The 27,063-nt window shown below is 38.9% G+C and overlaps 1 protein-coding gene across 5 annotated transcripts in view; it reads left to right on the top strand.

The window, feature by feature from the left end:
* Nucleotides 1–12,500, top strand: part of pbx3b (pre-B-cell leukemia homeobox 3b) — a 54,893-nt gene extending 42,393 nt beyond the window's left edge. Inside the window, exons 3-10 of one of the 5 annotated variants that reach the window (XM_026342561.1) lie at nt 794–1,035; nt 1,974–2,164; nt 3,228–3,363; nt 4,159–4,188; nt 7,855–8,020; nt 8,555–8,632; nt 9,991–10,080; nt 12,315–12,500. In XM_026342561.1, the coding sequence (XP_026198346.1) occupies nt 794–1,035; nt 1,974–2,164; nt 3,228–3,363; nt 4,159–4,188; nt 7,855–8,020; nt 8,555–8,632; nt 9,991–10,037 (890 nt within the window). In that variant the 3' untranslated portion in view covers nt 10,038–10,080; nt 12,315–12,500. Of the gene's footprint in view, nt 1–793; nt 1,036–1,973; nt 2,165–3,227; nt 3,364–4,158; nt 4,189–7,854; nt 8,021–8,554; nt 8,633–9,060; nt 9,174–9,990; nt 10,081–12,314 lie in introns of all 5 variants that reach the window. The other 4 variants (XM_026342565.1, XM_026342562.1, XM_026342563.1 and 1 more) reach the window with 4 other exon arrangements.
* Nucleotides 12,501–27,063: the final 14,563 nt, after the last annotated feature.

Here is a 27,063-nt window from a genome sequence, read left to right as displayed (position 1 = left end):
CAGTGTTTTTTTGTTTGTTTATAGTCTGTAAAGCCCAGCATCGTGGTTCCATTGCCAATGCATCCAGGTGTGCATGTACACTATCTGCTGGGTGATTATGGCTTGCTGACAGACTGGCAAGACGGAAAACCAGAGGAAATAAACAGCGGGCTCTGAGAACAAAAACACAGTTCATGAATGAGTACTTTACATAAAATTGACTGTACTCATTTTGCTGCATGTGGATTTTTATTTCAGCAGCACATTTTTATTACTTCTTAGAATACGGCAACAGGAGGACTGAGGAAATAACACAGGATTCCAATGGTATAAGCAAATAGAAATGAAGCAAACAGTAGTTACTTTCTGGAGTTCCCAGCATTCACTGTGTCAAAGACAGAGACACTTACTAGAGGTATAGTTTTCTGTTTAGCATCCTTTCACAGAGTAGAAGTGCCACTTCACCATTGAGCATTTGTCAGTTTATGGATGTTGCTGTCATGTCAGCCTTCCCATACACACAGTGTGCAGCGCAGTGTGTAAATAAAAGAGAACAGGCATAGACATGGGCGACAGGAACATAGCACATACACAGGAGGCACCTAGTTTATACCTGCAGGGGAAACATCACACTATACTGTAGTAGACTGCGCTGGCAGATGCAATGCTTTTAAATGGACTTAACAGTTCAGTCTGGGTCTGTTTGATGTGCTTTATTTTGCATTGTTATTATTATTATTGATATTATCTTATTATTATTTTGTCCCTGAATGGAATTAGCTGACCCTCTGTCATTGTTTGTGTGTTGCTTCAGGTCTCAGTATCCGTGGCGCCCAGGAGGAGGACCCCCCAGACCCCCAGCTCATGCGTTTAGATAACATGCTGCTGGCAGAGGGCGTGGCAGGACCAGAGAAAGGTGGCGGATCCGCCGCCGCTGCCGCCGCAGCCGCGGCCTCGGGCGGAGCGGCCGACAATTCCATCGAACATTCCGACTACAGAGCCAAACTCACCCAGATCAGACAGATCTACCACACAGAGCTGGAGAAATACGAACAGGTAAGAAGGAGCTGTTGCAATCCCAGGACTCAGATCTCCCCAAGAACAGCCTTCAGCCTCTCTTAGAATAACATATATTTTGTTATTTTTTTTACCATCAAAAGTTTAAATTACCATGTGACTAGCAGCTATTTGGTATTTCGGTGTGCATTAAACTTGACCTACTGAGGAGTACTTCATACTACACTTCACTCCAGAAACCGTAGAACAGCATATTCTCTGCATTAGCAAGACGAGAATACACACAATGAAGGAGAGCGTGTTAGCAGCTTGGAAAAAAAAATTGCAGTATTATTCACTTTGTTTTAGTTGATTATAGAGCTCCAAAGGAGTGCCTCAGTCATCTGTGTTAAATGAAAGTATGATCACCTCCTTCACCTAGCACTTTGAGCCTGCCATTAAACATAGAGGCATTATGGGCGAAAATAGAAGGTGTAACAGTGATGCCTCAGCAACTCAGTGAGGTAAATTAGACTAATTTACTCTGTGCTCTCTGAGAGAGGAGGTGGGTATGTGGGGGCACACAACACTTCGCCTGGAGTAAATGCATCTTTCTTAAGGGTGTTTCCAGGTTTTAATTATCTAAATGTAAATACTTAACGAATTTTACTCAGAGTAATGAGCTAAAGTGTGCACTACGTAAATGAGTTATTCTAATTAATCATGTATGAACTACTGGTTTAACAAAAAAGCTCTTTAAATTCGCTCTGCATTAGGGCCAAGCCAAATTGCAAATTTGCATTTCTATTCAGAGATGACTTCACCTATTATGTCATCAAAGAAATACATAAACAGTGCACCCTATTGTAGGGTGCACTGTACACAACTCTAGAATATCAGTCAAAGAGGGTTTGTAAGTCCTAATAAGCTCAATGCTGTGAATTTGGGGCTTTTACAGAACTCACTTTGGCTGTTTTTGTCTCTCTGTCTCTCGGCAGGCATGTAACGAATTCACTACCCATGTGATGAACCTGCTGAGGGAACAGTCTCGCACGCGGCCCATCTCTCCCAAAGAGATTGAGCGCATGGTGGGAATCATCCACCGTAAGTTCAGCTCCATCCAGATGCAACTGAAACAGAGCACCTGTGAGGCTGTCATGATCCTGCGCTCCAGATTTCTTGATGCTAGGTCAGTAGATCATGTGTGTGTAATCTATACATATAAATCTGTATATATATATATATGTGTGTGTGTGTGTGTGTGTGTGTGTGTGTGTGTCGGTATCTAAAAACTTTGCTTCTAAATGACCCATATAAGCAAATCCAGTGGGCAAGGTCATTTTTAGAATATGTGCATGTCTGAAGTTTGTTTTTTCTCTCACTTTTCTGGCACAACACCCAGTATGGGCACTGCAGAGATGCATGATTTTAATTATGTCCATGTTCCATGCATTATCCATTTTCAAGACAATCACGCTCTCACACCTGAGAGCAGTTAAGACCAAATGAAATGGGGACCAAGTCATGTGTAATGGATGGAGGGGAGGTCATCAGCAGGTGTTGTGGATTACTCTAATCACTAACAGTGTGGTGCAATGTGAAGCTCTGCGGAGAGCGGCACAAGCACAAGTTCGGGCCAAACAAGCCAAGTGGAAGCACATTTGCTGCCCACTGCCTGTGTGAAGCGCAGTAAACAAGGCAAAATAAGCAAATGCTCAACAACATGATAAGTAGTGCCCTTGGGAGGGAAGGGGACCCAGATCTAGTTAGAGTTTGCTTGTTTCTACTGGAGATCCCTGGGGCTGTGGCACTTGAGGAACAATGCTCAACTGTGCATGCCGTGATTTCTATAATGTACCGAGATGCACTCCGACTGGGCTTTGCGCTCCATCACGAAGCCCACCCATCCGCTACACTAAACTCTACACATTACACGCTTGGACTGGAGATGGGAGACCAACAGACCAAATTAAACATTGTATGTGTTTTGTGACTGTGTGTTTGTATGTACGTGTGTATGTGCACGAGCTTGTCAGTTTATTTGGTTGGAGCCTGCTCCTCTGTGTGTTGATGAGGCTCTTGGAGCAGGACACGATATCCTGCTCCTGAGGGCCTTTAGAGCCCATTCCTCATTATTTTCACCATTTATGTGTGAGATTGATTGTGCAATTTGTGCGATCCAAATGGATGAGTTAATGCTGGTCCCACTAATAGGCTTGCTCTGCCTTTCTCTCGTTTTGCTCCCTACTCAGGCGGAAAAGGAGAAACTTCAGCAAGCAGGCGACGGAAATTTTGAATGAATATTTCTACTCGCACCTCAGCAACCCGTATCCAAGCGAGGAGGCTAAAGAGGAGCTGGCCAAGAAATGCAGCATCACAGTTTCCCAGGTGGGTAGTGCTCATCTAACAGTAGCTCATGGGTAATCAGGGTGGGAAAGGCTCAAGCCTAGAGGGATAGTTACCGTAGGTCACACAACCAAGACACAATGTCCTTAGCTAACCTTGACATTGTGACTGCCTAATGATGCTTCAGTCAAGGCTGGTCCCAGTCAGTCAGAGCAGGGCCACAGGGAGGGGAGGCCTGTATCATCTTGGCCTCAATCAAAGCACTATGCTGCCCTTCCTTAACCGCCCCAGCGCTGGGTCCCTTGCCATTTTTTCCCTCTCATTGCCATCCACCATGTGTGCTCTCTCTGTTGCCTGGTCAGTCACTCAGGTCATAAGCTGGGGAAAAAAAAAAAGGTATCATCCATTACTTTAAGAAAAGCAGTTAAAGTCTGGTGCTTCCAAACGCTGGATGATACTGGGTTTTTTATTTGTATGTTTACAGGACTCTGCTAATTCACAGCTACATTTTAGACTTAAAGAGCGACTTTCCCACTTTATATATAGCATAGCATCCTTGCTGGGTAAACCTGAAGGCAATATCTCTCACACCTAACCCCCACATCCAAAGCATTATTATCCTGTGCTCTCCTTTTCTGCTGTTATTGTGACACTATCTAGATTCTTTATACTCTATTGTTCTATGGTTGTCCTCATGAGACACAATATCAGAGAAACATGAATCTATACAATAATCTGCAGTGTTTTTTTCTGTGTGGGGAGGGGGTGTTGAGGGGTATATTGAGTGTAGTCATGAAGAGTCAGATACTGTAAAAGCCCATTCTTTTTTGCCTTCAGGGGGTGGGAAGCACCATCACAGTATCACAGGTATGTCATAACTTCTCCTGATCCACTGTTTTCATTTTTTTGTACCTCCTTTGTTTATGTATGTAATAGCCTCACAGTTTTCCACTGCACAGAACCTCCCTCCCTCACACTACTGGATCAATGCTAATGCTATCATAAATGACACTATTTGAAGTTTGAATTTACATTTTTAAAAAAAGTGGATAAGAAATTTTGAGCATTCACACCCCAACATTGACTATTTTTAATTGATTCATATTTACACTATACCCATGTTATCACCATATTATGTGTGTACAAATGTGTCACATGAAAGTTTACTTTTTGGCTATTGTTTATCACATCTGCCACATCCTTTGTCTGTTGTAGAGCCTTGACTAATTTGTTTGGTGGTTGAATCTTCTAACTGCGCTCTCAGTTTATTTACCCCCCACCCGTGCCGCTATCTTCCCCTCATGGTTTATTGCGGTTATAGAAGTGGCCGCCAACCCTCCACTGTTTTCTGAGTGCCTCACAAAAACAGGCCACTGTAGCGGTTCCCATGAGAACAAATCAGTACATGCAGAAATTAGAGGGCTTTTAAAAATTCACTTGAACTCATCTCAGGCCCCATTAGTGGCATACTCCTCGACAAGCGGAGGCCAGACGTTCTTATTGACTTATTCTTAGTGCTTTAGCTCATTTTAAGTAAGTAACAAAGGCCCGACATGATGCTGAGTGCACAGTAAGTTTGTTATCCCTCACAGTGCCTTTCACAGTCACAATCAGCTTACTGTGACCACACCAATGGCTCCACTAAGTCATTTTTCAAACACCCCGAATTTTTTTTTTGCACTGCTTTGTTGATTGCACAAGCAGTTCATTAAGTAAAAACCATCCATTGTGAATGGTATGCCAATATCAGTCTGTGACTTTGTGCAATACATCATTGCTGGCGAAACACCCTGCATCATTTTAGCAAAGATCATTTAAAATGCAAGAGATTCACAGTCGTCTTCCCCGAGAGCAAAACCTCCTTACCTCTAGAGATCTCTGCAGTTCATATCCAGTGTTTTAGATAAACGCTGCAGTGATCATCTTGAAAACATGTTAAATGTATAAATGATCTGACTATGTCAATGTGTCTGCATCCTGATTGTTTAGAGCAAATGGCCGAAGTGCAATGACCTATTGACATTGTTACGATTACGCGTGTGGCTCTCTGAAGATCTTGTCTTATTCCCTCTGTTACTTTGCATGCACAGTGCTAGGCTCCTGAAAGAACGCATCAGATGGGATGGCTGTGTACTATGTGTCAGGATTTACAGAAGCTGTTTTTGATATCATTTGCATGAATGGTTCAACATTTAAGCCAGATTCCAGTGCAAAGCTGAATTATAGTTGTAGGAATAGGAACAGCACCTCTCATTGTTTGAGATCATGGAGAAAGTTTCTAATTCATTATTAATATAGAATATAGTGTTAGAGCTAACAAGAACATCTCTCTATTGTTATCTAAGGCTTAAGGAATTATAATCTAACATATTGTGGTCATGCATTTCTGCACATTGACCAGTGAGAAGTACTGACCGAAAATAGGGTGAAAATAGTTTAAATTATTAACCACAGCTCTGCTGCTTTTCTCAGTGAAAGCAATAGTGTAGTGTTCTTGCGAGGAGTCTGAGTGGTCATTATACAATCACTGCCTTTGAGGATGCTGGTGTCTAAAGGTAATTCAGTCTCACAACCTGGTTCTCGCCACACATAGCAGTCAATTGAATGCATGGCCTGCCACGAGATAAAAGGGAATTAGTTCTGTAGATTGGGTTGTGCTCCACACTCTACAGTGCCGTGCATTTGTTCAATATTTAGTTGAACCCGAGAAACACTAAAGCCAGAGTTCAGTGGGCAGGAGAGAAATGTGTCTGTACTGTAAAAAGAAGGAGAATGGTATTAAGTCCAGTAGTAGAGAACATTCACCCCACAATTCATCACCAACGGCAGAATATTAAAACTGTCATTTGTGTAGTAATCATGTAGCACTGCAGAGTTCATCACTGCCATGTTGGTGTATGGTAAAAAGTAAACTAGTGCACTTGTAACACATTCAAACTTAATGATTAAAATGTACACAGCACTGCAAATGGCAGATTACTAAATTCTGTTTCAGACACTGTTTGCATGAATATATTGTCAAATTAAAGAAACCAAAGAGCTTTGAAAAACATTTTCCATGCTTTTCAGGGGTTTGTGGGCACTTGTGAGCTGTCTAAAAGAGCAAGAATATTGCATCGTCTTTGGCTCTACAATCCACTATAAGCAGGTTAAGTAAAAAGGATGATGGCTAGGGCTTTCATTGCTTCCAATTAAACCTTGCTTGTTAGCTTAACCTCTAGGTAAACCCATCAAACAATTGATGTCAAGGAAACCCTGCCAACAGTGGGCCTCGCCTGAATGGTCATTAATTTTAATTGCCTAGATATTAAAGATTTAGAGCACAGAGACGTGCAGGATAGAAATGATCCGATGTCCTGCAAATCCAGTCAGTTTTTACGCCACAGCATTGGCGGGCTGCTGTGGATATTAAAATTTAAGCACATGGGTGGAAATTAAATAAAGTGTCATTAGGGGCAGCTGCTCTTTGGCTGGTCGAGCCGTGGGCTGCAGGGCCTGAGAGGGGGGCAGCAGCACAGCGACAAGACACTCTAATTTATAGGACCATTAAAAACAAGCATCACCTCATTATTATTCCACTGTTATTGCAGAGCCAGCATTCACACATAAGGTTCACCCCTCGTACAACTTTTCAACGTCTCACTGATGTTGGATACCATTATTTAGGTTTAACAAAATTAGCATTTGCTAGCGTCCTACATTTGAATAGAATACTTCCTCATGCCTTCAGAGTTCAAGTTTTGCTTTGGTAAAATAATTCCTTTATTTTGAACACATCAATTAACACTGACCGCCCCAGGCGTCTGTGTTTACTGTTGCACATGTCTGTGAGCTTTATCCTATAACTCTTCTTTTTGATAATTACAAACTGAAGTCGCTTGATAAATCACTGCATGTACACGCACACACTTGATGTTATTTACAAAATTAACTTTCAGCCACTCAGGCCAAACACCATTAACATCTATAAGTGGTATGCATGCTTTAAGAATGAAGCTAAGTCAATATGAACATTTAACGTAGACATACAGTGTTTTCCATTTTTCTCTTTTATGTTCAATTTAATATGTAGCCTTACTCATAACAATGATTTTTGCTATTTTCCACAACATCTAATAAGTTTAAATGTCAATGATCTGGAATCTGCCATCATTCTTTATAGTGTAAATTATGAATTTTGATATATTTCACAGAGGAAAATGTGTCCTTAACCACCTGCCTTGATTTGAGAAATGTACTGTACATAATACATTGACTTTAGTGTGTGTGCAGCTGGAGCCCCCTGTGTTTTAGTTTTGTCAGGAGACAGATCTGAGAGGATGTCATGCTCCCATCCATGAGAAGACACAAGTGGCTCCTGATTATGGCTTAATTAGCTTGTGTACCCGGCGGACATTACTGCAGGGGCTGGGAATTGGGTACTTGATGGACCCAAACGTGACATCTTGAAACAATCACACTGCTCAGTGCACGGTGCTGTGGCTGCTTGACGTCTGACTACTCTGCTCCTCCTCCTTCTGCTCTCCCACACAGGTTTCCAACTGGTTTGGCAACAAAAGGATCCGGTACAAGAAAAATATCGGCAAGTTTCAGGAAGAAGCCAACCTGTATGCCGCCAAGACTGCTGTAAATGCAGCACATGCTGCAGCCGCTGCAGTGCAGAACAGCCAGGCCAACTCCCCTACCACACCTAACTCCGGTAGGCACTCCTGCATATAGACAAAAAAGATCTGCCCTCTACCTCAGCCCTTAACCTGCTGCCTACCTACCTCACTCTCTCATGCACCATTCACACAGGCAAGAGTGACAGGCTCTGCTCCCAGCTTGGGGATCACAGTGTCTCCTGTCTATAAGACAGTTGATGCCAAGCAAACTCATGCATAAAGAGAGCGTTCCTGACTTGTGAACCGAGAACACATGTATTTTTGGCAAAAAAAAAAAAAAAAAAGATATTTTAGAATGATGCCTTGGGATTTGTTTTCCCTTGACTTTCTGTCAACTTCCTGTCATTTGTAATGTAATGGTATGTAGCTCCACTGAATGGTAGTGCATTTTTTTGTTAAATAACAAACATGATTGCTAGGAGCATTTTACCTACAGTAGTAATATTTGATTAAAATTACATTATATGCAGTTCATGATGAATAAGAATCATATAAAAACAGTTTGGATTAGCTTGACCTGCGTCGGGGTGTGGTAAGCTTATGAAGTGGTCCCTTTTTCTTGCACCCAGGATTCCAGATGAAAGATGAAGAGTTTCAGCTGGATTCTGCAGAGAGCAAAAACACTCTTTTAAGCAACATGTTTACTGGTACTGGTCTTTTCATAAGCTTCTTATTGTCCTTGTCATTTACCATGTGATACCTCCCTGCCAACATTAGATTGGAAGTAGGTGATGTGGAACAATTGGGAGCTTAAGCAACCAACCACATGTAGAACCGGTCCCCTTGTGTTATGTGATTTTCATTTCATTTGTGTCCATCGCATTCGTAGCAAGATCCTCCTCAGCCCCTTCTGCACATCATCCTCTTCTGTTGGTTTCTTTTTCACTCTGTTTACTTCACCCTCATAGCTTGCTTGCTTCATGAGAGTCTCTCTTCAGTGTATTTGTTGGCTTGAGTTGGGTCCGTGTGTGCAGACACGTATGTGGCGTGTATGTCTGCGATGTTTGTGCGTGTGCCTGTGCTTTCCCTTTATAGCCCTCTCATGTATTCAGCTACTGACATCTTCCCTTTCCAGGTTCTTCAGGTTCTTTTAACCTCCCAAACTCTGGGGACATGTTCTTGAGCATGCAGAGTCTGAATGGGGATTCTTACCAAGGGGCACAAGTCGGAGCCAATGTACAGTCACAGGTAGGATCAACAATCAGGGACAGTTCCTGACTACCAGCGCAGAGAGCTGTCCTTGTCTTGCCTGTGTACTGAGCCATCCACAGTGCAGTCTGAAGCACATTAAACCAAAAACAGAAAATAAGAAAGCGTGCTGCTCACGGAAGGGCAGTTTAAATTCAATGAGGCCTCCAACTAAAGTGTTTACTGACTATTTCGCTTTGGATGGAATATTTTGGCAGCCAAAATATAATCCCACCCCGCTGCTGTCATGCCTCAAAGCAACTTCCAGGTCACTATTCCAAACATTTGTGAATGCATTTGGCTTTGACTTGAGCTCTTCGGTTGGTATTGGGTTTTTGGTACTGTGTTTTCCCCTTTTTTCTGTACTCTACCTATAGCTTTCTTCCTGTCTCATCTTGTTATTGTTTGTTGTTGACGTCTTCCATTTTGCTACTTTAATGCAGTTATACAGCCAACACACAAACACTACCATGCACTTATGAAACGTATTCATAATTGAGGTAAAAATAATAGCTAATTCAAAACAGTCATAGTGTATGTGTTACGTTACTGTCACTTTTGTTTAGTTTATTGTTTTTTATTATCCCATAGCCACCATAGAAAATAGTAGATGAGATATAAGCATGCTGAAACATGAATATGAAGTTTTTTATTAGTATTAGAAAGTCAGTTATCTGTACATAGCACAATTCCTGTCTTAGAGATCTGTTTGTGCTTTAACACTAGTTATGATCTGTTGTCTCACTGAGCATGTTTACAGTTGGACAGCTGCGAGACACCCAGCTGACCAGCTTGTCCACCTTGCCTGTCCCCTCAGGTGGATACCCTGCGCCATGTTATCAGTCAGACGGCAGGATACAATGATGCTTTTGGGGGAAACACAATGTACAGTCCACATGGCTTAAGTGTAAGTGTGTGTTTAACTACTTAAATGTAGATTTGATCAGACGAAGACAGTATAGTGTGAGTTATCGAAATCCTACTGTGTGATTATACCTTTAATCAGATTTAATGACGGTGCAGCACATTATTACACGTTGTAGGGACAGATAACAGTCAACATTGCGTGTGTTAGTTTCTCAAACCCATGTGGCATGAAATATTACAGACTGTATCTTGTCACTTTGTCACCTGACATGACTAAGAGTTGCATTTAATAAAACACGCTGCACGGCAGGGCAATGAATCCACCAGATTTACTTTAATAAACATCTTTAATACTTTGTTTGACTCAAACTAAAAATGAGATTAAAAAAAAAAAAAGCAGCCATTCACTGAACACTATCTGTTGCATTTTTGCTATTTTGAAATGCTTAACAGAATTTTCCATAGCCTTATCTTCATGATAATATATGAACATGTGATCGCCTGCAGCCCTTTCCAGACATGAATTCCATCTTCCTTGATGAGGTTTGATATAACGCCTTTTTGTAAAGCAGCGCGTAATCTGGAGCTATCAGAGTTAAGATTAATTTAGTTGATGAGAGAGACGATAAAGAGAGAGGAAGGGAGAGAGAACTAGTATCAGACAGCTCTCTCTCTATGCGCTAAATCAGAACTTCAGTATTTGCTCTGTTTATACTGTATTGTCGTGCCTGTTGGACAAAATTCACACATATTCACAGGCTAATAGTATAAAAATAAGGTATTTATTTTACTGCAGTGTTATTAGAAGTTAACTAATGATTTGTGTGAAGAAAAAAAATTAACACATTTTATGTAAACAAATGGTGGAGGCTGTTGCCAGCAATTCAGTGCTTTTGGTGTCATTTTGGCTTTGCTGAAGCCGCGCTGCTTTAAGCTCTTTATGCATGTCAGCTCCTCGCAGGATCAAGTCTTTTTCACTTTCTCACAAGGTTTCTCACTTCCATTTGCAGTGTAGACCTGTGCCTACTGGCTCATCAGAGAGTAAACAGTAATACACTAACAAAAAAAGTCCAAAGGAACAAAAACACACTAATATTTCATTGGACCACCTTTAGTTTTGATTTGAATGTCACTACATTTATTCCCGTCCAGAGTTGCATTAGTTTTTCTCCAAGATCGTGTATTGATGACTGGAGAGTCAGACCACTGTGCAAAGTCTTTTCCACCACATCCCAAAGACTCTCAATGGAGTCAAGGTCTAGACTCCGTGGTAGACTCTGTGGTCATCTTGGAATATACCCGTGCCATCAGGGAAGAAAACAATCTATTGATGGAATAACCTGGTCATTCAGTATATTCAGGTAGTCAGCTGACCTCATTGCACCAGTCACTCTGGAACAGGGTAACTCTGGACTCATCAGATCACCTGACCCTCTTACACCGGACAGTTCTTAATCCAGTTTTAGAAGATTCATCAATCTCCTTAGATGTTTTCTTTGCTTGATTCATGCCAATAATTTGACCCTGAATTTGAAACAGATTAACATCTTTTCCACAACCACAGGATGTGTCTTCAGACATGGTTGTTTAAGAAATAAGTAGCTACTCACTGCATCAGTTAGAGTTAAATAACTTGCAGTAATTATCCTATTTATTTTCTTAGTTGAATCAAGGAGGTGACTTTTTATTTTGGATGGATAGTGGATCAGGAATATGTCAAATGGCGCCAAAGCTCCTATTTTGTAGCAACAACCCCAAAACGGCCTCATAGATACATTAGCATAGACTAACCTTTAGCTTTGTTGGTGGTGACGTAGAAGGATCCAGTAAAGGCTAGGTCATGCCTGGAGCAAAGCAAAGTCAGGCTGGCTAAGCTTGGCTCTCTTGGAGAAGCCCTGCCTTGTCACTTTCACTCAACTCTCCCCACCTCACCCGGCCCGAGCCCTGCCTCTTCCTGACTGACAGGAGAATATGTAGCGACAAGCTGTCGGCCGCTGCTGGAATCTGCTTAGACACTGATTTCAGGGACTGCTCCCATTGGTCAGGACACAAGACAAATTTGTTTCCAAGTGTCTCTTTGCTGATGCTACTGTAATGCAAAGGATGCTCCGAGTCACACAGCATCAGTGCATTTGCAGTTGTAATATCAGCTAGGATCTATTTTTTCTTTCCCATTTGGAAGTATTTGGTTACATTCTGGGTTTAAATATGTCCTAAGCTCATATTGCAAAGATTGTGGTTGTAACCTCAACCTTTCTCCCATTTGTGTCCCAGGCTAATGGGGGATGGCAAGATGCTATGACTCCGTCTTCTGTAATATCTCCAACAGAAGGACCTGGAAGTGTGCACTCCGATACCTCGAATTGATCCGCTATTAAATGCATCTCTGCCTCAAACTGGGCATGGACTCTAACTGGCTGACCAACTGCAGAGGATATAAAAAAACAACAACAACAACAAAAAAAAAAACTTCTCAACAACAACAACAGATTTGTTTCCCTGTACCTTAAGATTTCCCACAGCCATGCCACACAAATTACATCCTCCATCATGAACACAGTGTTTCCTGATTATTCAGTCTTTTTTTTCTTTTTTTTTTCTTGTCTTCATAAATCAGCTATAATCACCATGCTCTTATTTCTTTGTTGTAGGGGTAAGCACACATGCACAAATAGAAATTTTACTGAGTAACATCCTTTCAGGATAATTATCTTCTCTGAATTCAAATTACCAAATGACACTTTAATGTGACATTTTATGACATTTTAAATGCCCATTTGTTTGATTCTTGATTTAATTACCACTTTCCATTTTGATAATTGGGTCTCTCTTTCACTTCCTACAATGCATAGATTAAAGCAGCTGTTTCTTTGACTGTAATAGTGCTCACAGTCTTGTCCAGCAACTTAACAATGCTACTGTTGACAGCTCAATGGCAGCTTTGTAGTTCCTTTCGAGATTTATTTTTGCCTTACAGCCGTATACATTAGTACAAGGAAATGACTATTCAAACTCTGGAACATAAAGAAGTGTAATTGATTGCTTGACTATAACATGACACCATTCCATATTTTATAATTAATTTTTAGTATGTACATATGTAAACATTTTTTTTTTTCTACTGCTTATGGAAATCAACAAATCCCCCACAGTAGACCATTCCTCCTGTGCTACACAGGAGCATGCCCCGGGTTACACAGGAAAAGTTGTACATAATATAGCTTAAGAGTAATTATACATCCCACCAATCAATACACAGCTTTATTACCTCATTTGAATTCATAGAAACCACTCATTTCCAACATTTCTGTAACTTAGAGTGCTCACTTACTACCTCTAAACAACATCATCACCATAGTTTATTTGCCCTTATTTAATGCTTTTATGTAGTTATTTTGATTACATCTTGTAACACTGTAAACTCTTCATTCTCTATGTAATCTAATGTATATTTTAATCTTTTAATAAAATGCAGTTGCTGTGTTGCAACTTAAAACGACAAAAATAAAAAATGATAATGATAACAATATTAATACCATGAAGAATAGACAGGGAGGGGGGTGGGGGTGAAGACGTCGCTGTGGCTTTTACGAGGGGATGTGATGAACCTTGTTGATAAATTAACACCAAACAGTAAAACTGTTGTAAATACTGAAGAAAAAAAAAAACATTTTGAATGTTGCTCATCTTGTTACTAAATCATGCAAAAAAAAAGAAAAAAATCACTATAAAAACTGTAATGCATAGAGGTTTCAGTATTCAGAACTGTAAATTTCCAGCTCTGTTCAACAGGGTTCAAGACTTCTTTTCTCTTTTTTCTATTGTATGTGATTCTGAACTGAAAAGTCATGACAAATGATGATTTGTGGCAGTGATTCCAATGTATTAAAGATGTTTAGTGTTACTTTCTAACCAGACTACACCCTGGACTGAAAAGTCTTCCTTGTGGTAGTTGTGTAATTTCAAACATGAATAAACTTTTGCTTTCATGACAAAGGAAAGTGTGTTTTCTTTCATGTCTGTGGATGTGTACATTAATTTTAACTGCATGCTCATTTGTATCATTTCTTTCTTCTCACCAATGATAAAAGAAGCATTTAAAATGATTTTGTCGTTATAGAAAACTCCTAATGAAACAGGTTATTATGCAGCTTCTGCATACAGTTTGAGCTCTTTCCTTCTGGTGGAAGGTAAAGATGACTTAACCTGGTTTGCAGCTACTATGGAGCTGACATGGTTAGTGCAATTAGCTGAAATGTCAGGCACTTCTAATTCAGGCTATTTTGGCTGTCTGTTGTGGAAAGGCTGCCTTAATGGATCATTGGTTACCAATTCCACATGGAAATTGACATCCATTTATTCTCATTTTCTCTGCAAAGTTCTTCATTCCTATCTCGCTCCATTGCTTGTGTCCAGTGTTGGTGTCTCTCATTCACGTAGACTAGACCTGGTATTCAGTAAATATGAGCTCATTTAATACTTTTGTGGATTTCTTTGGTTGCAACATATTTGTGTAGACAGACAAGTAAAAGAAAAAAAAGAGATGTAACAGCACAGCACAAGCCTAATTCTATACACAGCTATTCCCGGGAGAGCACACATGTCCACTCAACCAGTGCGAAACTTCCCAACACCTAACAACACCTTTCATTTTTCTGGAAATCATATCTTAATCCTGATATAACATATCACAGATTTCCAAATGCAGAGATATTGTTATTATTATTATTATTATTATTATTATTATTATTATTATTATTATTATTATTAGTATTATTATTATTAGTAGTATTACATCTTAAATATTATGACATTTAGCAATCAATCCATTTTATTTATACTGTTTTGCTTTAGGGAGATATAGAGGCATTTTGCTCTGTTTTTATTTAACATTAACATCATGCACACGAGGTTGCTTTCCTGTGGCAGTGCTGCTTTTAGACGGTACTTTTCTGATAAAAGCTAAGTGTACATATACATGTACATAGTATTTTCTATCATGGAATTATAAAGGCATTAGGGGTTTGAAGTCCAGTCCTGCTGCACTCTGCACCATCTGGATTATCTGGATCTATTTGCTCATTCTACCTTTACAAGTAGATACATTTGCTTCCGCAAGAGTTCAACTATTGGATTTTAAGTACTGCACTCAGCAAAATTGGCCCCAGAACCTTTTAAATAAAGAAGTTACATTTTCTGAGATTATGCCTATTAGAGATTTTTTAAAGGTTCATTAAAGACGACATTTTCTAAGTAAAATTCACCATGAAAAGCATGCATCATTAAATATGGAAATCCAGAATTATATTAGCAATATGCACCAAGCTAGTGCCAATTAAATTAGAGAAAGATATCATTTATATTATTAACGTAGAGTTCATATTAGATTTAATACAAAATGTAATTTTTTTCACAGTTTGATTTATTGCTTATAGTGCATTGTTCACAGACCCATGTTACACTGTATTTCAATAGAGACATTGTTTATATTAAAATAAAATCCTATAATTGTATCACACTATTCCTTAATTAAATTTGCAGGTGGCTCACAAAGAAATGTTTAAGCTGGCATATTTGTATTTTTCATTTAGACCTGCTACTCTATAGATTAACAGTGGTATACACACAAACTCTTAGATTCAACTAAGACTATTTGCAGCTACTTTGTTTACTTAGGTTTGATGGAGTAATTAGCGCTTTATGTAAGAATTAGGAATTTCAGAGAATAAAGTAGCTCTGGTCCTTAATCAAAGACTTAGACAGGATGAAAGCAAAAATATCATACATCAGTGGGAAGACATTAGGGGGCTGAAATAAGGCTTTACAACTGATTTGAGGTAATATACTACAGCTGATACATTTTACATACTTTCACAAACCCAGCAACAAATATGATTCAGCTCCTGTACTGTACTGTACTGTATCTGAGATGTGGAGCACAAATTAGATTTTAAGAGGCACAATCAACATTCACATATGCTATATTGTTGTATCCTGTAGTTCAGCTGTGTTAAACAGTAGAAATAAGTTCAAACTTGCAATGATGCTTTGTTTGGTGAGTAGGTAAATTTAGGCTTAATTCTAGTGTAGCATGTGAAAATTAGTTGACACACAAAACACAAAGCAACAGTAACAGCAGGCAATAGAATGATTAGACACCAATGTTAAACTAAACCAAAACCATCTCATTAAAATAGCAGCAGATCACTTCTTGAAAGTATTTAATCATGCATACATACCCATCTTTATTTAGTGATTGGTTTACACACATTATACATCTTCTCACCAACTCTAAAAAAAAAAACAAAAAAAAAAACCAGCATTAATACAACAGTGTTAACTGTAGTGACAGCAACTGTCATTATTTATACTGCTTTAAAATAGCAGTTATCATTGAATTTAGACCAAAATTATTTGTCTAAGAAAATAGGTGAAAAGTATGTGTATTAATAAAGCAATGTCGTATCACTAACACCAGAGTGGGAACGAGTTAATCTTAAATGCATCTGTTTAGTTTTATAATCAAGTCAAGTGGCACCTAAAACGAGATTAGCAGTGAAAACGTTATTGTATTGGCTTGATGCCATGATCTAAAATGATGATTAAATGATTTTTTCAATTGTAAAACATGTACATAATGCACAAACTATGTTTGTCCTTTTTTCCCCTGATTTTCCCTTTGTTGAACTGAGTTTTTCTTAGCGTTTGCTTCCAAAGATGCTCAGAAAGCCAAAGCCTTAAACTTGAGAGTAGTGTACAGTAGTTTGATTTACTGTGCAGGACTATAATGGACCAGACACTGTCTACACTGATCTCTTCAGCAGCACTGACTCCTATTAAGAGATGAGTACTGAGTGGCCTTTGAGCTTAAAACAGTGGAGTTAATTAACATTTGATCCTATAACTACTTACATCTCTAGAAGTTCATTTTCAATTTCCTTTCAGCCCATTCACCCAGTTTGGTGCTAGAACACAGCTTTAAGATCACCTCATCTCTGAACTGCTTGTGGCTCATCATTGCTTGCAGGGCAAAAGCAGTCATGTGAAGGCCTGTGACAGGAGATGGATGTTTGCCTTACCACTTAGCAGACACATGTCATCAAGCATCGTGTGTCTTTATGTTGTTTTTACACATGCGTGCAGGTATGAGCCGCACAGATCAATGACAGATACAACACACAGTGAGTAGCGAGTACTAATGACGGTTCTGAAGTTTAATTGATCTCTAGAGTATAAGCATTTAATTGAAATAGACCTTATGTTGCTTAAATTATACTTCAATGTTTCTTGATTGATTTTTAAAATAAATATGTTAAAATGTGTGATTTCTGTAAATAAACAAATATGGAGGGTGTGTTTTTGATACATGAATAAAACGCATTAACACAATGCAAACATGGCTCCTGGCGTCCTGATAAAATGCCACAGTACTTGAAAGTGGTGCCAGTTACACTTAACACCCATATTGATGTTTCCATCTGTGTGCTGAGGCTGGAAGGAAAGGGGCTATCACCACGTAAAGATGTCTTCTGTCCTCAGTGGAATTCATCACATTGGGTTTCAAATATTTTTATTAAAACAATAATTTAATTTAATTATTTTTAATTTAAATATATGATGGGAAAGTTGGCCACAGTAGTTGACCACAAAACCTTTACATAAAAAAATACTGGTAACTATTTTAATTGAAGAATGCAAAAAAAAAAAAAAAACTTAATAATGATAATATGGTGGAGAATACTAACTAATACTAACACCTCTTAGACACAATCCTGATACAATGGCTATATTTTATGCTCATTTACATTTAGCATCAGTTTACAATTAGATAAAAAAAAAACAACACATTTATAATAATTTCTTACTGCTACTTCCACTTCTTAGTACTACGTTCTCCAGGGTATTCGTGGCACTAGTAGTGCTATAGAACAATGTTTGTATGTGTGTACCTCATTTTATTAGTGTTGTTGTTGATAGTTTGAGGAAATTTTCATATGAACAATAAATGAATAGCTTACATGTATATTATTACACCTAAGACTCCTCATGAACTCAGAGATTTCTTGTGTACTATATTACCTAAAACACTGTGTGCAGCTGTTCTCTATATGTTCTCTAAGGGAAACTTCAGGACAACATTTGTGGAAAGTTGGAGATATTAACCGTGAATATGTGGCATTGGTATGTAGCATATCAGCCAAGAGTTGGCAGGGCATGCCCACGAATGATTGTACAACTGTTGGTGGATGGAAAAAAGCTTGATTAGACTGGCAGGGCAGGGTAAAAAATGTGTGCTGCTGGATCAAGGTAACAGTCTAAATTTGTGTTCGTGCAGTGGCTGTGGCAATGATCCAGGGACTTACAAGAATGGAAGACACAGATATCTGTGTATTACGGGTACCATCTGGAAAAAAATAAAGTACCTCAGAAAATAAGGTAGATGCTCTTCTACCATCTTGATTTTTTCATATTTCCTTTCTTATACTGCAAAGGAAGGATGTAGAGATGAATATTTGAATCATAAAACCAAGGCAATTATAAAAATTAAAAGTAGCTCAACGATCTAAACTAGAAGATGTCCTGTTTTTAAATACTGTCTTCTTCGTCTTCTCTCGCTCCCTGTGTTTCCTGTCTGTCACCCTGTCTTTACTTGAATGTATATCCTGACATCCAAAAACAAATGGTCCTGTTGTCAGCTTCTGGAAAAAAGATAAAGCTGCTGAACCAATTTGTTATTCAAGATCAGGCAAGAGGGTCACTGAATAAGTATGCCAGACAACAGACTAAACTTATTTACACGCTTTAAAAAAGAGTAGAAAGTGACAAGTCCACCTAAAGTGACAACATGTTTGTGACTAGATGTTGTGATGTTCCTTTTTTCCTTTTTTTTTTTTTTAAACATAAAATGGCCTGTTAAATATCTTCAGCTACATTTACACATGCTGAAGGTTGTGTGATTCAAAAGATGATGGCAACATGCTGAGAAAGATCAAAAGCTTTTGCAAGTATCCAGTGTAGCATAAGATACTAAAGGATATGTGCAGTCAGATTTACAGTGTCTTTGAAGTTTATAACCTGGATGGGCTTTATTGTTCCTCCTCATCATTGTTTTCTGCAATAGTTGTTTCAGCAATAGGTTTACCTCGCCAAGAGTCTGCAGAGAGGCTGGAGCGGTCATTTGTTCTTCCTGCAACAAGACTCAGAAATGAGTACACCGTGGAGTAGTAACCCATTGTCTTAGCGCTTCTTTCCAGCAGCATAGACACAGATCATTGCTTTACAGTGTGTTTAGATACTGCTGAATGTTCCCAGCGCGTCCTCCCGTGTCTCTTTGTCTGCGGGGGCATCATGAGAACATAACTGCTCAGCAACTAATCAGTTCAACTGAGCGTGTGGAGATCGACAGTAAGGAATTAGGTTTTGTCCAAACCTGATCTACTGTACGTGGTCGTTATGTTTCAGAATCAAATAAACCCAGTATTGAAAGTCAGTGGGTGGCGCAACAACCTGTTCTTATTGTCGTGGCGAACCCTTTAGTGTCCGGATGAGATACATAGGATGTCCCATAGACTCTAATCATATTCTACTTACTGGACACTTGGGGCTTTGACGTTCCAATTAGACAGATGAGGACTGACACTGGTTTTCTGTTCAAATAACATATTCATTGTCATAGTCCAGGAGGGTTTCTTTACACTACAAACTCAGGTTTAAGGATTTCCTGCTTTAAAAGCTGTTCACTGAGTTATGTCTGATAGTTTTGCATTAATGTTGATTAATTCGTCTTTAAATCCTCGCCTACTGATTGAGATTGTGGTTGGAGAATGTCAGATAGGTTGTGCTACTGTTAATATATTTGCCCATTTAACTAAATGTGATATGCAGTGACTGACTTTGTGCCATTTGTTTGAAATAATGACATGTGTGAAGATTCTGGCTCGTGTAAAATGTAATTCCATGTCATCATATGTAGCGTTGTGCTGTTAAAACATAAGTGTACCTGCAGTGAGATGGTAATAAAGGACCTCCTGCCCTAATAAACCCACACTAATAATTCTATTCATCCTTAGTCTTTTACCTGCTTGTGTCTATTTGATTACTCTTTGATTGCTTGATCAACTGAGGACACCAGGAGGTTCAGCTCAGTGATCTATTCTCTTTATTTCAATTGAGACATGATCCCGTAATGAGTTGTGTCCCTACAAATATTCTACAGTGATATTTATCCATTTATTAATTCACTAAAATGATTTTCCTGTTAAGTGATGCAGGGTTGTGTGAGCGCTTATGGGCAAGAGCTGGGTCCATCCGGCACAGATAGAGACATGAAAAGAAAAACATAGGAAATAAAAGCAAATCAGTAAAGAGATGAGATGTTCGTTCTCCATCTGTGTGACAACACATGGAGAAGGTGAAAAAGTTATCCTGGCTTAAACTAGCTAAGTTGCTTTTGTTTGTTTGTTTGTTTTTTCTTTTGCATAGAGCCAAACAAGGTGTTTCCAGACTTTATGCCAAATGAAGTTTTCTGTGAATTGGCTGAAGCTTCATATTTAGACAAGTACAAATGAGAGGCATATTAATCACTGTTTTAATTCATCTCTTATCAAGTGAATGAGGGTGTTCTCAAAATGTTTCACTATTACTTTAACTGTTTCGCTGATAGGCCTTTGTCATGTTCGGTATAATTATTTAGACCACACATCATTACAAAAAGAAAATATTCAATACTCCATTTCATAACAAGTTGGTGAAATGTCCATTTTCTGAAACTGATCCAAACCTAAAATCCAAACTATCCTGTTGCTTTGATTCTGGTAATTACTTGAAATAACAACAAATTTTTGCATATTTTACTTTTTTCCATGCACAGTCTCGAGCAGTGTGGCTGTAGGCTACGTTGTGTAATGGGAAGTCATTAGCTTTTGGTCTGATGCGGTTTGTTCTCAGTCCCTCGCTGCTACATTTATATTTCATATCTTATGTTTCACACTGTATTAACAGCTGCGGCTTGTTTTTGCCATCTGCAGACAATTACTTTAGTTTACTTGGCTTTGTAATAATAACATGTTTTCGTCTTGCAACTCTCTCAATAGACAACATACTGCAAATTCTTGACAGGTGCCGAGGCATTTGCTCGGGAGACATGGTGAGGAGGATTATTACTGCATTATTTAGTTCTCCTGAAATAAACAAACACATTCCTTTCCTGGCATCATGTGCGACTAGCAAGTCAGCAGTGTGTTTTGCATCGCTCCAGCTCGGAGCAGCCAATTATGATTTAGGTTGACTACCAAGAACCTTAGTGCCCCTTTTCACCTCCAACAAGACCCACTTAGTGTTGAATATTTTCCCTTCCATACCCTCTCATTTGCTCGGTATCTCCTCCTTTTATGACCTTTTTACATTCACCTTGCCTTGTTTCACCTACTTGCTATCACCACAGTGGCTCAGGTTCCGCTCCACAGTCTAGTTTCAGTATAATAACTTGACACTTCACATTGCATTAGTCTTAGTCCCGACAACAAGGTTATGTGACCTATAGTGTCAGAGAGCATACGCCATACTTGCCTGGAGGAGCTATTTATCAAGACAGCTTTGGGCCACCTATGATTCAGAGCAGAACAAATACAGATGTGAGGTGGTTACACTGAGGACATATTTGTCCAGCAACCAGAGCTTTAGCTGGCAAACATCATGCTACACTTTGCTCTCCCTTGAATGGGACTTGAAACCCCATAAGAGCCACCAGGATCCATGTCACCACACAGTAATCAAACACATAATAAAGATTGAAATTCAATCTGTGAATCTCACATCTTTGGAGTGATAATATTGAAATGTCACACTCTGTGTGTCTTCAACTATTGACTGAGAAGAATAAGGAGAGAGAATGTGGAGTAGCCATCAGTGCTAAAGGAAGGAGTACTTCCTGGAAGAGGGAGGACCAATGGGCTGCACAGAACCACTGGCACCATGTCATCAGTCATTCAACCACCCCTGGCCTTCAGACCTGATGAGCCAATATTGGCCATTGACAATATTATCATGGCTCCATCTATTTGAAACACAAAGTTTCAGTTTATTTATTATGTGGAGTACTGTGAAAAAAAAACAGAGGCTTCACTTTTAATGTGGTTCTAGGTAATGCCATTGGGATAATCATTTCTTTTTTTTTTTTTAAACAAAACTCTGTATTTTATTACATTACATTTGCCAGAGAGGGCTACTTTGTATGGAACCATATATTTCTGCACATGTTTTAAAACTTGGCATATTCCTTTTAGTAATTTTGTGTGCCCCTGTGTATTGGTCCTCAAGGTACAACATAAGACAATCGTTGTCAAGCAAGTTTAGATTAAACTTCCTTTATAGCCACCACAACTGCTGTGTGTTGTAATGCAACATTGGCTTATCTTGATTAAACCAAAGAAAGAATCATTGTAAGCTTAGTGATAAACCAGGCAGTTGCACTGAAACAACACTGAGTTGTTGACATTTCACATTTCTCAGCATTAAGCTTCGCCGTGCTTTAAGAATTACCTTAGAAAGCCGTGGAACCAGTGTGGCTACTGTGTTGATCTGTGCTACAATCTGCACCACTGTGCTGCATAATTTATTTTATTGCACAAGAAGTAAACCCCTATCACTCTTCCACACAATCGCAGCCTTAGTAAATGTGTTTATCTTGTTTATTCCTCTCTCTCTCTCTCTCTCTCTCTCTCTCTCTCCCTCTAGTCTCTAGGGTCCAAGCGGCCCCTGTCTGTTTCCTGGTGGTGTCTGGGAGCCCAGGTCTATAAGGCACCAGGATCATTTTCCCTCTGTAGCTGTTGTCACTAGCATGGACTCAACTAATTCATCTTGCTAATGGCAGGTGGGTCAGATGAGTGCTATAACAGTGATTTCAGTTTTTTTTTTTCTCTCTCTTCTTTTTTTGGAGCTGTAGCTCCTTGATCTAATAAAAACAGCAGGATTTGCTTTAAAAGAAGACAGCTCTGCCTGCCATGAACATGTTCACCCTCTCTCTTCTGCCATATCATTAGGAAGATATGCTAATTTAATTGTGTTTTTAGTTAAAAGCAGAAACTTGTGAATTGTCAAAGTAATAAAATACTTTACATATTTCCTTTCAAAAAAAAAAAAATCAGCAACAACACTAATCAAGAAATAAATAATGAAAGATTTTTTTTTTTTGTCAGATAGGATATGATGAACTGTGCTTTTTTAAGAGTTAACAGATTTTTTTGGAGTTACCACAATGAAGTCAGCAGTCAGTTGGAGGCACTGGGCCATGAATCTCCAGAGAGAAGTGGACATGGAATGAGCCCAGGCTGATTTCAGTCAGGAGGAAGGTCGTCACCACACAAATGAAAAACATGAGAAGTGGTTCAAGGTCTAATCAAGTCCTCAGACTGCACTCACTGGGAGCAATTAAGTTCCTCCCTCTCCCTCCACATAGGTAACCAGATCCTCCTATTGACATTCTCAATAAAAGGTCATTTACTGTATGGATAAAGTGATCAAGCTTCATTGCCTGACAACCTTATCTCATAATATGAACTTGAAAATTGTGGTCAGAGCCATGACCACAAATGCTATGTTATTTACAAAATTGACAAGGACATGAAATTGAAAAAAAAAAAAAAATCCACATATAGAACAACAGGAATGCATTTAAGAGGTTGTTTAACAATAAAGCACTGCACCGTGTTTTTTAAATGCACATGCAGAATGCTTACTACATGAATTTCAAGACCTTGGCACTGAATCCAACCCAACCGCAGGAATTCATTACCATCATTGCTAGTCTGACACAAATTAAGTCCTGGTACTTTCTGTCTTGCCTCTCAGACCACAATACTTCATCATAAGTCATCCCTAATTTGTATGGTTGTCGCAGGCAGTTGTTGTCAAGTCTGTTGGCTTGCAGCTCCCTTTGTCAGAGTCTGTCATGACTGCTCCAGACGGGCAGGGAGAGAGCAACACAATTTTCACACTCTGATCCCACCTAGAATGGCTACAAAACACTTGTTTGCCTTTGAGCCAAAATGTAAAATATAGTCCTCGCAAGTGCGTGTTGCACTGACTCGCTGCACATACTCTTCACAAAGTGTGACATCACGGGTGAAAGACTATATATGATACCACTAAAGAAAGAAATCCATGAAGACCAAACTGTAACCGGATGCCATTTTGGCTTTTAAAGCTTTGTTTCAAAACAGGATTTTACTGATTGTGAGAACATGTTTCCTTTTTCCATCTCTCATCTCCCAGGAGAAATCAACCTGTCTCTGTTTCTTCTCCTAGCATCTGGCTTTTACAAGACATCCCACTTCAAATTAAATGCAACTTTGATGCTTACCACGTAAAACTGAATTGAGGTGCAAAATGCTAAAGAATATACTTTAAGAGGTATTGTTGACACGTTGTTTTAACTACAGAGAATAATCAGATGTAGGTGTGACACGTTAGCATTTTAATTTTGCCAGGGTAATAACAATAAATTCTCATAAGCATACATAGATCATCTTAAGCACTTGCACAATGTAACACACACTCTGGCCTTTCTGGTGAGTAGCTCTTCTGGGTTAACAGCCTTATGTCCCTAGTCAAGCATATATAATGGAAACAGGATGAGAGGGTTGGGAAATCATCCCCCTCTAAATTCTGACCAAAGAACTAACACAGGCAACACTAAATACATAAGATTAACAGTTCTTTGAAACTAAAAATAGCTTTTCAATCAATCAGCAGGTAAAAAAAAAATACTCTGCACTCCAGGACAATATTAAGAGGAAACACGAAAATCAACAGCAGAGAAGAAAATTGAAACGTCTGGCAGTGGGGAGTCAGCCGTCATTTCACTTGAAATTCTTTTTCTGCCACCCCTACATCTCTGTTAATTACTTCCACAGCAATACACAAATTCCCTTGGGCTTTTTACCAAAAAGCAATAAACATTGTATCACACTGTTTCGCCACTGACAAACAACAGGAAAAAAATTAAAAGAATAAAAGTAACCGCTTAAACAACATTTAGCCTGATTGGTAAGACCTTAACTTTTCTGACTGTATTTGTCCTTAAAACAATTATCAACTCTTTGTTTATGTGTTATTTAAAAATATAGCCTTGATATCAGCAGTTCTGAATATGAGCATCTGAACCATATGCCTGTAGACTTATAAGAATTAGTTTCTTTACCTTAATACAACATTTGGAAAGAGCGGGCTGGCTCTGTCCAAAATTCCAAATTATCAATTAATCAGTGAAGACATATTTTGTTTAGTTAATCTGAACGAATAATTATAATTTATATTGTGCTTAAGAGGAAGGCTACTAGTAGGCAGACCAGTGTTTTTGCTAAGCTAACTGCTGCAGTTGACTGTTACAGACATAGCACTTCCCCTCAAAATGGCAAATCTAATATTTAGTCTGATAAAAGCATTTTTTTCCTTCACTAGGACTACGTTATCTACCAGCAACATTTTAAGATATTGAAGTTTGTTACTATGATCTAGGCATATAACCAGATGTAAATTCTAAGGAGCATAATTATTATATTTTCTGTAAAGACCTTCCTCAAACTCAAATTATGATTTTGATTATATTGGGTATATTTTACATTTAATGTTTTTTCTAATACAGAAGCAATCTGGAAATGTGTAATTCATTTTTCAAAGAGCTTTACAAATTCTGACCTTCACAATCTGCAAAATGTGATAAATTTGCACAAATGTCCACAAGTTTTTGCAGCAGTAAAGCAAATTCATCTGTTGCATGTGTTATCTGTCGACTCAAAGATTTGCAGGATTTGGACATTTTTAATTATCTGCTCATTTCATCTGTAAGTTCACCTGTAGGACATGTGTATGTATTCATCTTATGTATGAAATAGATCGGGTTGAGCGACCCTGTGAATTGAAAGCACAAAGACAAAGACCTGGAACGTGGTGGCAGATTTTCCTCTTTGTTTTCTATCACTGCAAAACCCAACCAGCAGCCCAGCAGGCATTGTTGGGACTAACACAGAGAATATTGTCTACTTTTGGTCTGTAAGCAAATTTGGTCCAACTTCAACATGTAACACACCGTGCTCTGGCTGGGCTCTTTGTGTTAGCAATGTAGCAGAGGAATAAATGCCAAGTTGCCTGTTAAACAGTAAGCACTCTGGTGTTCCTCACATTTGCAATAATTCCAGTTTAATCACCGTTCAAGGCATGAGATGATTGTGTGTGGGATGCAGAGGACATAACGGTGTTGTAAGGGGCCGTAATTATCAGCAACATTGACTTTCTGAGAGAGTGGATCCCACTCTGTCAGTCAGCCACTGTAAGTTTAGTATAACGACTGGGAGACAGCCTGATTCTGTCCAAGCCAAAAACAACCAGCACCACTAAAGCCTTTATTACATTTTACACCTTATTTGTTTAATTCATACAAATGAGAAGTTATGGATTTACTATTTCCAGCTGGGAGTCTCTGTTGATTGCTTCTTAATGTCATAATGACAAGAAGTGGAGACATAGTTTGAGTTTCACAGTTAGGATAGCAGTTATTTATATATAGTTATTTGTCTTTAAGCTATGCTAAGCTAACTGGCTACTACTTCATATTCATACTACCATGCAGACACAAGGGTTTTCCATGTGCCACTATGAGAAATTAATTAATTAATTAAATTGTAAATTAATTGCTTCAAAATTTGACCAGTAATTTCTTAGTTCCTTTTGTTTAATCACAGATATTTTTCTACGCTACAACTGTATTTAACTTCATGAGCATCAATATCTCCACAAAGTCTGTGCTCTTCAGCAGAGGAAACAATGCAGCTGAGTCTCTTGAATAAGTAAAGAGACACTACTACTAACACATTCATGTTGGCAGCAATGAATCATGGATGTGGTGGAGGGCTGTATTTATCTGAGAATAGGACAGGGACTGAAGAGGGTTATCAACAGATTCACACATCCACGGATTTTTTTCTGAAGTGAGATGCACCATTAAGACACAAGAAAAGGAAGAATA

The sequence above is a fragment of the Anabas testudineus genome, chromosome 9 (genome assembly GCF_900324465.2).
Source record: "Anabas testudineus chromosome 9, fAnaTes1.2, whole genome shotgun sequence".
Classification (NCBI taxonomy): Eukaryota; Metazoa; Chordata; class Actinopteri; order Anabantiformes; family Anabantidae; genus Anabas; species Anabas testudineus.
The sequence above is the reverse complement of the archived record's forward strand: the minus strand, read 5'-3'. Positions and strand labels throughout refer to the sequence as shown.